The sequence below is a fragment of the Condylura cristata genome, unplaced genomic scaffold, assembly GCF_000260355.1.
Source record: "Condylura cristata isolate star-nosed mole 26May11 unplaced genomic scaffold, ConCri1.0 scaffold00040, whole genome shotgun sequence".
Lineage (NCBI taxonomy): Eukaryota > Metazoa > Chordata > Mammalia > Eulipotyphla > Talpidae > Condylura > Condylura cristata.
Genome location: NW_004567141.1, coordinates 9,218,409 through 9,233,303, shown reverse-complemented (window position 1 = coordinate 9,233,303; position 14,895 = coordinate 9,218,409). Strand labels below are relative to the sequence as shown.

The window sequence follows — 14,895 nt, the reverse complement described above, 5'->3', positions numbered from 1 at the left end:
CCATGTGGTCACCTCCGGGGCAGGCGGGAATCGAACTCATGCCGAAGTGGCTTTAGATTCTCAGTGCTGTGCTTTAACCCTTTGCGCCACCAGGGAGGGCCCTTTGTATGAATTTTTAAAAACATCCAGATCATCATTTTAATGACTGTGAGGGAAAAGTATAACTGCAATATTTAACCTCTTTTGGCCTTCCTGTTCTTGCTCAGGTTTTGCTGTTTTCAGTACTCTACACAATACAGGCTACCTAATTACATTTATCTTTGCAAAATTGTCTCATTCTGTATATGTCTTCAATGAAATGTGTGGGCCAAAGATAATGTAAGACCTTAATACCTCTCATTTTCTCCAGAAAAGTAGGTTATGAACACTTAGAGTGTAAGGGTGTCTGACAGACATCAACTCTGGTTTAATTATTCTCCAATTCTGAGAGCTGCAAGTGACAGGGATTTGTATTATGAGTCTAATGAATATTTTTACATAACTGGCAGTTTGCTTTTACATTTTGTGTTTGGGTTTGATGGAGGAAAAAAAGTTAAATAAATTTTGTTTCTGGTACACAAGCATGTATTACAATTTCATATAGTCAGGAGTGAAAATCTCCCTTTCATATTTGGGTCTTTGACATCATCGCTAGGAGCCTTATAGTCCATATTGCCACAAAAATGTTTGTCTGCCTTTTCTGCTGATCTTTTAGTTTCATTCTATAAGATTTTTACCAAAGGGTGAAAGTCATCCTTTCATCTCTGGTGTAGGATGTCACTTCTTTTGTATTTTGAATTCTTATGTTTAGATTTTTTTCTTAATCATCATGTTGGTAAGGCTTTTGTTTGTGTCACTGACCCCTTTTCCTTTTAGATTATACTATCCATGAGGTCAGAGTTTATAGATAGTTGTAGTCTCTCCTCCTCTCAGGGATAGTACTTGGTACACAGTAGGTGGTCAGCAGGTAAAATCAGTAATACTGTGTTCTAATTAATATAGCTTTGTAATAGCTTATCAGGAAAGTTCTTGCTCATTAGTATTTTTCGAAAGTACTGATGTTATGCCAAATAACTTTAAAATAAGCACTTTTTACATAATTAATTGAAGACATAATTACATAGGTATAGCTTGGTTGGGAATTTGCTATGTTTATAAATTAATTTCAAAGAAATGACAGTTTAGGGCCCACCCTTGTGGCACAGCAGGTTAAAGTGCAGCATTTTGAAGCTATCCACAGCCACTGCAGCATGAGTTCTATCCCTGGCAAGGGAGCTGACCCACATGGCATAGCAGGCCTCTTCTGACCTACGTGTTGCTTCCCTCAGCAGTGTATTTCAGCATATTTGCTTGTTCTGCTCTCTGGTCTCTGGTGAATCCTCTCACCCTCCTGCACCTTTGGCCTGCACCCCAGTTCTTGTTTGCATATATAAGTAAATCTTAAAAAAAAAATGACAGTTTAGGATACTGTCACTACATTTCCAGGAGTATGGCCTGTCTAAATAAGCTTAGTAAGATAAATTCAATAAATAAAAATGGTACTCTATGCAGAAGCTATGCACTTCCTTTTTGGTTTATGTGTAGTTTTAAAATTGTTTGTTGTTGCGGGAGTCTCATTTCTTGTAACTCCTTTTCTTTCCCTTAGCTCTGCCTCCTCTGGACCCTCTGTCTGCTCAGAAGGAAGGAGACAGCAATGGCTGCTAGGCCTCTCACACTTGGAGCTCAGGTGAGCTCATTTTTCTCAGACTTGCCTCTAACTTCTGTACGGCTTACCCCACTATTCCAAAGTAGAACATTCCTATTTGGTATAATTTGGTAGATTACTTTTGGGATTTGGGAAGGCTCAAAAATGTCTTCCACATAAATTAATGGTAATAGTGTTCCCCAGCCCAAAAATAAACTAAGAAATCATAGAAATTGGGAATGGTCTATTTGTAGATAATGGGGCAGAGCTGTTGGTACATGAACTTCAGTGCCAAAATCCCTATTGAGATCTAGAATGCTGGCTCTTTTCCACAAGCCTTCCCTAGTGTACCTCAGCTCTTTTCTCAGCTGCCACCTCCACAGTGGGTCAGAAAAATAACAAAAATCAGATAAGAGATGGTTCTGGTGCTTCTAGGTCCTGACCTCTCAGAGAACATGTGAGAGATCAATCTGTATAGGACACAGTCATAGTGATTATACATGAGTCTGATAATAAGAACAACTATGGCTAGGTACTCTTATTGTCTGTATTCTGAGACCTAGAAAAGGGAATCAATGGGGTATCCAAAAGTTAGGATTAGATAGGGATAACTAGAGGGGCTTGGAATAATGAAATTCGAGTGTCCGAAGTTTAAATCCATACTCTACCATTTTTACTCTACCATTGTTACTATTGTCTTGAGCAAATGCAACATTTTCCTGAAGCATGAGTTCCTCATAATGATGATAGAAATAACAGCATTAATTGGTAAGAATTTCACATGGCTTCACTTAATACTATTAAAATATATTAATATTAAGTAATATTAATATTAAAGTTATTTCATAAGTTTGTTGAAAGTTTAAAGGGAATAATATGAGTAAAAAATACCTAGCATGGTTCCTGAAATGTTGAAGGTCCAAAGAGAGTATTTAGCATTCTTAACTTTTGCAGTCAAGAGCTTGCTGTTTGGGAATTTAGAGTAGAAGGGACTATAGCAGTGATTGGTACAGAGAGGGAATCCTAAAGTATTATTAAGTTAGAAAGCATCCTTTTTCTTTCATTTTACAACTTATTGTTGATGCCACTCCATATTAGTACTTAAGCACCTTCTTTTCCCCATTGTGAGGGTACACCATAATTTATACAACCAGCCCTTATTGGTGAACTTTAGATTCTTGACCTCAGCTGACTACACATATTTCTTCAGTTTTGCTGCTTCTCTGAATTACTAATCATTTGGAGCTGCACAGTAATAGGTGATGTTCTGAAATAAGTAACTAAAATGGGGAGAACTAAAATGTTAACTAGAAAAGATTATGAAGACTATAAATTCAATGAAATTATTTGACCTGATTTGGGAGATATCAGTGTAGCATTGGAGCTTTTTTTACTCTATTCTCATTGTTCCCATATGGGCCATTGATCTGTGAATTGCCCAATGCAGCTCGTATTTGCCTTCAAATTTTATCTTCTTCTCTATATAATTAAGCATATGCTTGTAATTTTTTTTTTTTTTTAAAGCTATGGGATACAATTCCATGTCTCAACCCCTAATAAGTAACTATGGGTGCACATTCTTTTAAATGCTGTTCTGTTTGTATCCTACATCCACTTTGAATGGGATTGTTTATGTGTTAAATTTTTTTTATAAAACATAGATATTCTTTGCCCTAAGTTACCAGTATTGTCCTGTTATTTTTTAAAATTTTGTTTGTAATATATTCTACTACAATTAAGTCTTGAATTTTATGTGGCTAAATTTCCTTTCCCTTTGTTTGGCTTTGGAAGACTTTCTGTACCCCAAGATTATATTTTTCTACATTTTATTTTAGTTTCATTTTAAATTTACATTCTTGAGCTAAATGTATTGTATTGTATTGATTGATATGAGGTTGGGTCCTAAGTTAGTGTAATATAGTGTGGTGAGTCATTTCATAATCAATTCATTAAACAGATATTTGTCAATGGTCTACCATGTACTAAGTGCTGTTCTGAATGCTGGGAAGAATAGAAATAAAGATTACAGGCAAGGTCCCTTTCGTTTAGGTCTTAGTTTCTGGAGAGACCAGGCAGACAATAAAGAGAAAATAGTACAAAGGACAATGGTTAAATGCTATGATGGCCACACAACACGTGGTGTGATAGAGTGTGGTTCTATTTTAGTTATCCACCACATAACTGGCACCTCTGAGGAGAGGACACTTGAACCCATGGAATCCATTGAATAAGCTACTTAACCTCCATAGATTTGAAATGCTACCTTTAAACTCTTTGAACTTATGTAATATGTAGAAACACATAATATAAACACTTTTTCTAAATATAAATACATTTTTCTGGATTCTTTTCCATTGTTGTATTGCTGTAATAGTATCACACTTTTGTTTTCGAAATTTATTTTACTGCTTTGCAAAGCAAATTTCCCTTTATTTTCCTTTTCAAGATTTGGTTTGCTGTTCTTATGCATTTATCCTTCTAGTCAAATTTTTTAAATTATTATTAAGTTTTTTTTTAACTTAACAATAATCTTTTTTGAAGATTTATTTATTTATGTATACAGAACTGGGGTACAGGCCAGAGCTGCAGGGGCAGTGAGAGAATGCATCAGAGACAGAGTGGAAAGCAGAACAGGCAGATTGACTGAAATACACTGTTGAGGGGACCCCTGGGGAGACAGGAGAAGTCTGCTGCACCATGTGGGTCACCTCCCTGGCAGAGGATTGAAGCTGTGCTGCAGTGGTTGCAATGGGCCTCATAGTGCTCTACTTTAACCCATTGCGCCATCAGGGAGAGCCCATAAATTATTAAGTTCTAACAGCAGCAGTAGCATCAAAAAAGGAAAAAAAATGTAATTCTAATTTGAATTCCATTTAATTTTTGCATGAAGTTGAGAAAGACTGTGTCTTTATAAAGTTTACTCATCTTATTAAAAAATAGCCTTCTTTTCATTGACATATTTAATTATGGCTTTTGCACCTTTTTACAGACTGATCATGAGGAGTTTTGCATATTTTTATTAAGAGTCCTGAGTTGTTTCATGTATTGTTGCTATTGTGATTGAGATTAAACATGATTGTGATTTTGTAGAACAAACAAGCAAATTGATTGTTATTTAAAGATATTTTGCTGTTTTGGTACCTAAATTTCATCATTGTCAAACCTTTTTTATAAGTTACATTTTCATCATGTGTTTATTTGATAGCAGTAGTTTCAGAAAAGGTTTATTTTTAGCTTAAGGAATCTTTTTTTAAAAAACATTTATTTATTTATGCATATAATAACTGGGGTGTAGGCCAGAGGTGCGATAGCTTCATAGCCCAAGACTTTAATCCCTGCGCCACCAGGGAGGCCCGTAAGAAATCTTCTACATGAATGAGACACACCTATGAAGCTGCTAATTTCAAACACCCTGTGTGTAAAATGGTGTTGGGGAGAAAAAGACCCATGCTGAATGGAAAGAAGGTGGGAAGAAAAGTAGTTTAGGGGGTTTGCAGCAAATCAATTTTATGAAGATACTGTTACAGGGCAACTCCAGTATGAAATGGGTAAGCCTGACTGTGGGTCCTCACCTGCACACTTAAAAGGGACTTGTAATGAGGCACACACATAAAGGGTAATAAAAGGTTTATTTGCCAAAAAAAAAAAAAAAGGTGGGGAGTGGGGTGGGGGAATAAACAAATGAATAACTCAGGAAGAAAGAAAGAAAGAAACTGGTGAATGTATCCTACCAGTTCTGCTGAGCTGGGACCCCAATAACATGATGAAAGTTGGGAAAAGACCAAGGACCCCTAGGCCCACTTGTCTGGGTATGTACCAAGCCTGGTTACTTAACTCCACCCTCAGTTCCCAGCAGTTCTGCCTTGGTGATGATAACATTATGGGGTTTGTAGTCCTTGGTGTTTTGAAGCTCTTTGGTCTGAGGTGAGGGTAAGGACCATAAAACCTATTTGTAGAGTTGTTCAGGACATCCTTTCTTCCCAAACAATAGCAATTAAATTTTATTGTAGCCTATTCAAATACCTTTCTTCACTTCTCTAAATCAGTGTCTTCCCAGCCTGGGTCCAGCACAGAGACCCACAGTTTCTTTCTTTCTTTCTTTTTTTTTTTTTAGTGAGGTAGCATTGATTTCTTAATAGAGGCAGGCTCTGGGACATGTTTTTATGTTCTTGAATTGAGATGAGGAGACTCTAGGGAAGTGGGAAAAACAAGTATAGAATACAGAGTGTTTGAATTTGGGTTTTTAACATTTGGTATATTCTGCTATATGACAAAGCAATTGTTGAATGGATTGTTGAATGAACTTTCAGAAAGGGAATCTTATTTCTCATTAATTCTCCTCAATGAAAAAAGGCTTATGTTTTGTTTCCACATATAGTGTATCTTACCTGATAATTATACTCCTGCTTTCTTTTTGTTTGAATTCCTGAGGTATATTTTGTCCTACTCCTGTCTTTTTTGTTGTTGTTGTTGTTGTTGAATGGGGGTAGGTGGTTTATCTTTGGTTTCTCTCTTTATATACTATATAACTGGACTTTAAATTAAGTTTAGAAGTTTTGTGTTTTAATAGAGAAAGTCAACCCATTCACATTTGTTGTTAAACATGTATCAGGTCTTTTTTTTGTCATTTAATGATTTATAAAAGGTACACTTTTTGTTTCTGTTATATTTTTTTGAGCTAATGATCTTCCTTGATTCCTTTTTTTCCTTTCATAAATTGGAAATTCTATCATTTATATTCTACTAGTAGCTACCTTCTGACAGTAGATTAGTAATTTTTAATACTTTTGTTATTTGATATATTACTTACGTAAATATTAGGAGAAAATAATTGGATAAAAGGAAATATAATGGGCAGTAGCTCTCCTGGCTACCTGTAAAAATGCAGGCCTCTCTTTTAGCAAATCTGTCTTGGGACAGCTCTTTCTGCCTGCTTGTGCCTATACAAGTGAGTGTCCTTTATTCTTGTCTCCCCCCCTCCCTTTTTTTTTTTTATAGTAAGTGTGCTCTTTTGGATATAAAAAAGTAAAATAAAGCCTGTGTCCCAGTGTTCAAACTTTTTTTGGAATTCATAACCAATAGCATGTAACTATACACATTTTGGGGTAATTATTTTAATTCCATCTCTTGTCTCTTGCGCCCTTTCTCTCTACTTTCTCCCTGGTTTCATATTCAAATGCCCTCTATCCTTAAATGAAAACCTTTCCACAATCCATTTCTTACCTCTTTCAACTTAGTGTTACTTCTAATCTTTTTCACAGTTTGAAGCAATTTCATTGGGTGCTTCTGATTCCAAACCTCCCATTTATTCATTTATCTACATAAGCTGACTTTTGTGTCCAGCATGCTGCCGAAATTTGCTAATTTTCAAATTAGTGGCTTTCTTGTTAGTCATCATTTGTTTGACTCAATCTGACTTCTAATAGTATTGACTACTCCCTCTTTCTTGAAACTCCCCTGATCTTCAGTTCTGATCTTCTTCCTTTTTGTCTTTCTCTCATTCTTCCAGGATTCTTTCACTGGCCTTCTTTTCTCACAACTTGTTGCTCAAGTTCCAGCTGTGTGATCTTGGAGAAGTTAATCTTTTTTACATTGATTCTGATGCAGGGCAGCAAGAGTCACCAAAACTGGCTAAGGATACTGACCAAACAGTCACTGTCTGAGCTCTTCAGCTACACACACAATTGCAAGACTATTCAAGTTCAGAGAACAATAATAATGGGATTTATTTAACAAACCAGGGAAAAACAAAGAGTTACTGAGGCCAAAAATGGCCATTTACCTCACCCAGAACAGTGTCCAGTGTTTTAAAGTCCTAAACACAAAAACTCCAAACATGGTATCTTCTGGCCACTGAGAATGCAGAGCTCCTCTCCAGAACAATAGGCCAAACTCCCAAAATGGCATATTCCTACCACTGTGGACCTGCAACATGTGGCAGCCTGACTATAGGCTGAGTTGCAGCTCACAAAGACAAGCTGCTGAGATGCCTCAGTACAGCACCAGTCAAACGACACTCAAAACAGCATTGGCAGAGACTGACTTATAACCAGTGACTGAAGCCAAAAACTCTTACAGGTGCTGCCCTGTGGCAGAACGACCTGACAAATGGCCTGTGCTCACACAACTCTGCAAGACACCTGCTCTGGGTTTTTGCCTTCCCTGCCAGGCTATAGAAGCAGCAAAACCGGGAATGGTTTTAATGACTCAGCTACCTGCAAAGCCTCCAAACTTCTTTCTGAGGTTGGCTGCTAGAAGCCTCTCCGTGTTCTTCAGAGGCCAGCAACAGCCTTCTGGAAGGTCAGCATGCGGGAACCAGAAATCAGTGAGCCCAGAATCACTTAAGATCGAGAAATGCTGAGTCCCAGACGCTGAATGCCCAAACGCTGAATCCAGAACACCAAATGAATCTGGGGACCCTTATGTTTCTTACAGTCTCACCCCCAAATTTGCTACTTTTCATTGCATTTTTCCTGGGTCTATGTCTTCTCACCAACACCTCCATTCAGGGGGCTCTACCTCCAACAGTCTTTGGCTTTAGCCACAGATTACAATTCCTCATCTATAAAATGATGGCTCTGTGCTGTCTATCTACTAGGTTGTCTTAGGTACTATGAGATAAGATATTTAATTTTCCTTTTAGTGCAAAACACAGTTCCAATGTGAGTTATTACTTTGGTAACCACCACTCAGTCTGTGTTCCCTCCTTGTAGTAGAGTTCTGTAGAGAAATGGAACCTATAGGGCTTACAGGAAAAGTTACACAGTAGATATGAAGAAAGAGATTTGTTATGAAGGACAAAATGTAACAATTATGGACACTGAAGACTCCCACAATCTACCATCTGCAGCATGGAGACCCAGAAAAGCCAGTGCTGCAGTTCCGGTGGTATAACCTAAGTCCAAAGTAAGGTCTTAGAACCAGAGGATTCAGTGGTTTAAGGTCAGACTTGGGAATTGGCAAGCAGTGATCTCAGGACAGGGGAAGACCGCTAATGAAGCTCAAGAAGTGAGCCAGTTTGACCGTCCTCAGCCTTTTTGTTTTGTTGGGGCCTCATTGGATTGGATGATGCTTTCCCATATTGGTGATATACTTTTCTCAATATACTTATTCAAGTGGATGCATTCTTATGGAAATATCCTGAAGTGATGCTTTACCAGCTGTCTGGGCATCCCCACCTGCTCCTTTAGGTTGATACACAAAATTAACCATCACATTAATTAAACCAGTATTTAATGTCAATGGCACTTTATTTCCTAGTCCAAGGGCTAGAGAATATAGCTGTGATGGGTTTATCAATTTGAAAAGCCATTTGCAAGTCATGTCAGGTGTTTTTCTGGTTTTCTCATAGACCAGTCACAGACTAGATTTATCCTATTTGTACATGTTTTCCCTCATTAGCTGGGATTCCCAACTGTAATGGAAGGTGTGAAATTCTGTTTGCTGATTTGACAACTGGGCTTCACAGGGCTCCTACGGTCTGGCTGTGCTCAGATATGCTTCCACCTAGAGGGAAATTCTCCCTACTCAACTAGCTCCCTTAACAGATGAAGCTAGTTACATCCCTCCCCGTTTTCAACCTAGGGGGTTTCATCTCCCTACCAACCTGAGAAACTGTTCAAACAAGCCACTCACATCTCCCCATGGTATCCAAGGGTTACCTCACCCTCTGATCGGTATAAAACTTGCTTCCCTTACTCTCTTCTATTTCTCTCTGGCTTACTTCCCAGGGTAACCCCAAAGTGACTGTTTATGGCATGGAAAGCCTCCTCCCCCATTGTATGAGGGTATGACTTAAACTACTCTCTCCTCAGTCCATTGCCAGGTATTCTGTGTCTGGTCACCCTGTGTTGCATCAGGCAACACCACACTGTCAAAGAAATAGGAGTCATGGAGCAATCTGCTATGGCAAGATGTTGCCACGAAGGCAAAATCTGACCTTTTTATAGAGTCAATTACTCAGGGCAGGAGAACAAATAGAAAAAAGTTAGAAGGAAACAAATGTTTGTTTAGGTTATCTAGGCTCTTTTGGGCTAAGAGTTTGAGGATCTGGACTGGTTTTATGGCCCATGTTTGAAGATCAAAATCAAGTTTCCGATCCCCACTTGTGGTTCCCATGTTATTAGCAAGGCATTCTGCTGATTAGTCTCTGGGGTGTAAAGTTACATAGCAATCTGTAGCCCACCAGGCATTCCTGGGCATGTCTATACATATATTCATTGCCCCAGGGGGTTAAACATCCTACTCTTGTTTGACTTGAGAGGACTTCTGCAAAGTTGGTAGTTTGCATTGTTTAGGTAATTGATTGACTGTGCTGAATGGAGCTTGTACTGAAAAGGCTGAGTTAGCCAGAATGGTGACTTAAGCAGCCCCATAAACTTAGCTGACCCACAACTCCGAACCATTTGTGGGTATCCCTGTTGCCCTGATGAGTTGAATAGGAGGACTCAGACCACCACTTCCTCTGCTCCCGCGGTAATCTCCAACATCCTTCAGTACCTCCCCTTTTACCTTCTTTTCCTATTCCTTTTGCCAGAGAACTCTCTGCTTTATATTTATCTGTCATTTTTTCATGATAATGTCTTTTTTTATTGCAGATGTTTTGTTTCTTTTGGGAACCTCTTTTGGGAGATTGCACATTTTTTCTCACACAGGTCTATCCTAGTCCATCTGTTGCTGTTTGTGTTTTCACATCCCTCCAAGGTTTTATTGACATAATCCTTTGTAGAGCAGGATTTTATAGTTTCAGGAGTCAGTGACATTTAAGGATGTGTCTGTGGATTTCAATTAGGAGGAGTGGAGTCATCTAGACTCTGCTAAGAGGAACTTATATGGGAAAGTGATGCTGGAAAACTACAGGAATCTGGTTTACTGGGTGAGGACTTTCACTGGGTGAGGATTTTCTTGTAATTCAGACCTCTGTCTATTGAGATCTTCACCATTCTCTGCCCCCCCCCCCCCATTTACACCACCTTGTACATCCTCTGAACTTCATAAATTTAGATTTGAAATCCCTGATACTATAGGGGTTGTTTTAGGGCATTTTCTTGGCATCTTCTCTTTTAAGTTGAAGGATTCTCGATAGAGACTAGTTAATAGGAAACTTCAGAAGCCTCTACTTCCTTTTTCAGAAGCCCTGAAGAGAAAAAGGATAACTACTTGAGCTGAGAAAGGTTTTCCTTTGTTCAGAACCCATATTCAGTGCCTTTACTCTCCAGCACAACATCATGTTTCCAAAGCAAATATGATTTCCATACTGGAAGGAGGAGAACTAAGCGTGGTGACAAAAGACCCTCCCAGGTGCACCTCTCCAGGTAAGTAGCAAGCTACAGGAACTTGTCAAAAAAGTGTTTCCCTTGAGGAGAAATCACTCAGGGATCCCTGGATCTTTTGGAGAGACTGATACCATTTGATGTGTATTCATTTAAATGCACATCATGCATGTGCATTTAAATGAAATGATGGCATGCACCATCCCCAAGTTTTGCGCATGTTCTTACTTTGGAGGGTAGGAATACATTGTGAGGATAAAATGAGTTGCCATATTTCAGCAGTCTGTAATACTAGCAATTATTATTGTTCTGTCTTTATCTCACTTTGAATCCCTTTCTTTTTATCTCCCTCCAGGCCTTTCTCTTTTATGTGACTTTGTTCACTCATAACCTTTATCTATAACTCCTTTTCCCTTATTCATTTAAGCATTTGTCAGGTTTTTTTTTTTTTTTAAAGATTTATTTATTTATTCATGCAGAACTGGGGTATAGGCCGGAGATGTGGAGGGTGAGAGGATTCACCAGGGATAGAGTGGGGAGCAGAACAGGCAGATTGATGAAGTACACTGCTGAGGGGAGCAGCGGCCGGGTCAGGAGAGGTGTGCCTTGCCATCTGGATCTCCTCAGGGCAGGCGGGGATTGAACTCATGCGGAAGTGGCTTAAGCTTCTCACTGCAGTGTTTTAACCCGCTGCGCCACCAGGGAGGGCCCTAAAAAAATTTTTTTTTTAAGATTTATTTATTTTTGCATACAGAGCTGGAGTACAGGCCAGAGGGTGGTAAGAGGATGCACCAGAGACAGAGTGGGGAACAGAACAGGCTGATTGACAAAGTACACTGCTGAAGGGAGCAGCAGGCAAGACAGGAGAGATCTGTTGAGCCAGGTGGTTCACCTCCCTGCTGGGGATCGAACTCGTATTGAAGCAGCTTTAGCTTGGTAGTGCTGTGCTTTTACCCACTGCACCACCAGGGAGGGCTCTGTAATGTTACATTTTATATATCCTATTTTTCAAGTTTTTAGTCTGCATCTACTTGCTGTTCATTCCTATTCTCCAACTATTACTTAATCTTACTTACCTGTTTCTAATCCCCATTATAAATGAAATTGTTCTCTTAGATGTTATCATTGACTTCTCCTTGAGGAAAAAAAAATGTACCTTATACCTTGATCTTCTTTGTGTGAAAGTGTTAATCATTTTTTTTATATATAGTTTTTGTTTCAATTAAAGAGATAGGCAGATATTTATGTGATCTCTAGATAGTGTAGGATATCTGAGAATAAAACAAGAAAAGAAATTAAAAGAACATATCAATAAGTTGATTTCCAATTAGTATCCCAAGCGAAGTCATTAGGTCAAAGGACATACACATACACACAGCACGCACACATTTTATCACCACTACTACATATTACATACAATTATTGATATGGCTTTTAATGTAAATAATCCCTTCAGTTAGCTTTATTTATCTTTATTACAGATTTCTGTGGATTTGATTAATTGCTATTTAAATTTATTCTTCTCTAGAAACCTGTTGTTCAAAACATTTATTTTGCAGTAAGCAAAACAGTTTCTCCATGGAGTTTATGGTCTGTGGGTGGCCAATAAATTTATAGAATAGGGAGGGAGAAAAGGATAAAAAGGAGGAAAGGAAAGAATTAATATGGTGGAGAAAGTGGCCATTTGGAAATCAAAAATAATATAAGGGAACTAGATCAGTTAACTGAAGAGCAATTTTATAGGGAAGCCTCTTCTTTAAGTTGAATATTGAATAATGATGGGCCAATTGAGAAAGAAAGAGTGCTGTTGGCTTTGGTGATGAAGACATGGCTAGGGTCAGATTTTAGTGCAGAGGGAAATATACTATTGGCAGAAAAGTGAAGAGGAAGCAAGTAAAGAATTTTAAGTACTGACTGTTTCAGTGAGGTTAGCTTTGAAGGAAAAAGAAATGCAAGAAGGCAGAGGTAGAGTGCTTCTGATTTGCTTTTTAACAAGGAAGAGAACTGAGTGCATTTATGGGAGCAGAGAGGTGGTCACTAGAGAGGAGAAACTGAAGACAGAAATGTGGAGGAAAAGAATGGAACCCAGAAGACATGATGATGTGCAATCTCCAGATCTTGTCTTTCCAGCTGTTCTTCTATGTATCTGCCAGATTAAAGTACTATTTAGTTGTCTTGTCCTGTCTAAACAAAGAAGATAAGGACTACAGTGTATGTTGTGCTTAACTCTTCCCCAGCCATCATCTGATTCACTCATCATAATAGTCCTATGGGGTAGATGGTATTAACCCCTTTGACAGCAGCAGAAGTACATTCAGAGATGAAATAGCATGCCAGAATGTGAACACAGGCATTTGGTTTTAGTTTGTTTTGGTCTTCAATTTTAATATTGATTCTAAAAAAACTCTTGATTTCTTTACTTTGCTGTAGCTTATTTCCTAATATAGCCAGTAAAAACAACTTATACATCTTAGTCAAATTTTCTTATAGCATCATTTTTTTCTGTACTAAAGTTTTTGTCTGCACAATTGTTGAATGCTTCTTTAGGTTTTATTCCTAATTTGTAAAAGATAGTCAGAAAATATATAAATAGAAGTGCTATTTGTAGAAGAGTATTGTTTGTAGAAAGTTGTTAATATTGAAACAAAGATGGAAATTATTAGTAATGTGGAAAGTAGTGCATTTTAGCCTTTCTTTAATCAGTCATCAGTTGCTGTTAGCCCTAAATCAATGTATCATGTTTAGTTATGAAAGATACAAAAGAAAGATGCAAAAGTTAACTCTCCCAGCTGAAAGTCTTAGAGTATCCAAATCCATCTGCTCCCTCAGCTTTTTTTTTTTAAAGATTGATTTATTTATGCATACAGACCTGGGATAGAGGCCAGAGGTGCAGGGGCAGTGAGAGGATTCACCAGAGACAGAGTGGGGAGCAGAACAAGCCGACTGATGAAGTACACTGCTGAAGGGAGCAGCAGGTAGGTTAGGAGAGGTCTGCCGTGCCATGTGGGTCACCTCCGGGGCTGGCAAGGATCAAACTCATGCGGAAGTGCCTTTAGCTTCTTGTTGCTGTGCTTTAACCCACTGCGCCACCAGGGAGGAGAGGGCCCTCCCTCACCTTTTATGGTTTTCAGGGTCCCTTGTGAAAGGTTCAGAACAGTAAGGAGGATGCAAAGAGATAGCGAGGCCAGTAAAACCGAAAGTAGGTTTATTTCTGTGCTCCCAGATGAGGTTCACTGATCCCAGAAAGAGTTGAGATCAGAGAAGTCATGTCCACGCTGGAAAGCAGGTCCTTTTTATAGTAGAAGGAGAAGGCAATGTGGAAAACTAGGTATGTGGAATAGAAATTTTCTTCAATTTTGTTTTTCAGTGGTTGCAACTGATCACTATCAGGTCAGGTATTTCAGGCTAGTGGGGCATCTGGTACCAGGACCTAGGTGGCGTAATTTTCCTCTATAATTTCAAGCCCTCCATCCTCCCCCCACTACACACACACCTTAGGGCCTCTTTGCAGTGGCCTTTCCTTCCCAACATCAGTGCAGGTTTCAAATTTAATTGGCATATTTTCAGAACTGATGCAGGTCAAAACCCAACCCCAGCAGCATATGAAACCTGACCTGTACTGGGGAATGGCAGTGGATGTTGGGGGCTTAGCAGGGCCAGGCATATTCTGCTGCACTGTTCAGCCAGGAACCATGGAACTCCTTCTATATGTGTGTCTCAGGGCCCAGGACTGATGATTCCCTTATTGGTGGTCTCCCTTCTATAGTCCTGTTACTCTCTCATTTATACCCTAAAGTGTTGCTTCACATAGCAACTTTTTTTTAAAGATTTATTTATTTATTCATACAGAAGTGGGGTACAGTCCAGAGATACAGAGGGTGAGAGGGTTCACCAGAGACAGAGCGGGGAGCAGAACAGGCAGATCGACGAAGTACACTGCTGAGGGGAGCAGCGGGCGGG

At 38.9% G+C, this 14,895-nt stretch overlaps 1 protein-coding gene across 6 annotated transcripts in view; it reads left to right on the top strand.

Moving 5' to 3' along the window:
* ZNF454 (zinc finger protein 454) overlaps positions 1–14,895 on the top strand; it is a 66,306-nt gene that overhangs the window by 1,164 nt on the left and 50,247 nt on the right. For 2 of the 6 annotated variants that reach the window (XR_001146120.1, XR_001146123.1), the window contains exons 1-2: positions 1,624–1,705; positions 10,795–10,977. Coding sequence is in view for 1 of the 6 variants with exons in the window: in XM_012733283.1 (XP_012588737.1) it covers positions 1,625–1,705 (81 nt within the window). In the remaining 5 variants the exon portion in view is untranslated. Of the gene's footprint in view, positions 1–1,623; positions 1,706–10,794; positions 10,978–14,895 lie in introns of those variants that run through there. The other 4 variants (XR_001146122.1, XM_004693886.2, XR_001146121.1 and 1 more) reach the window with 3 other exon arrangements.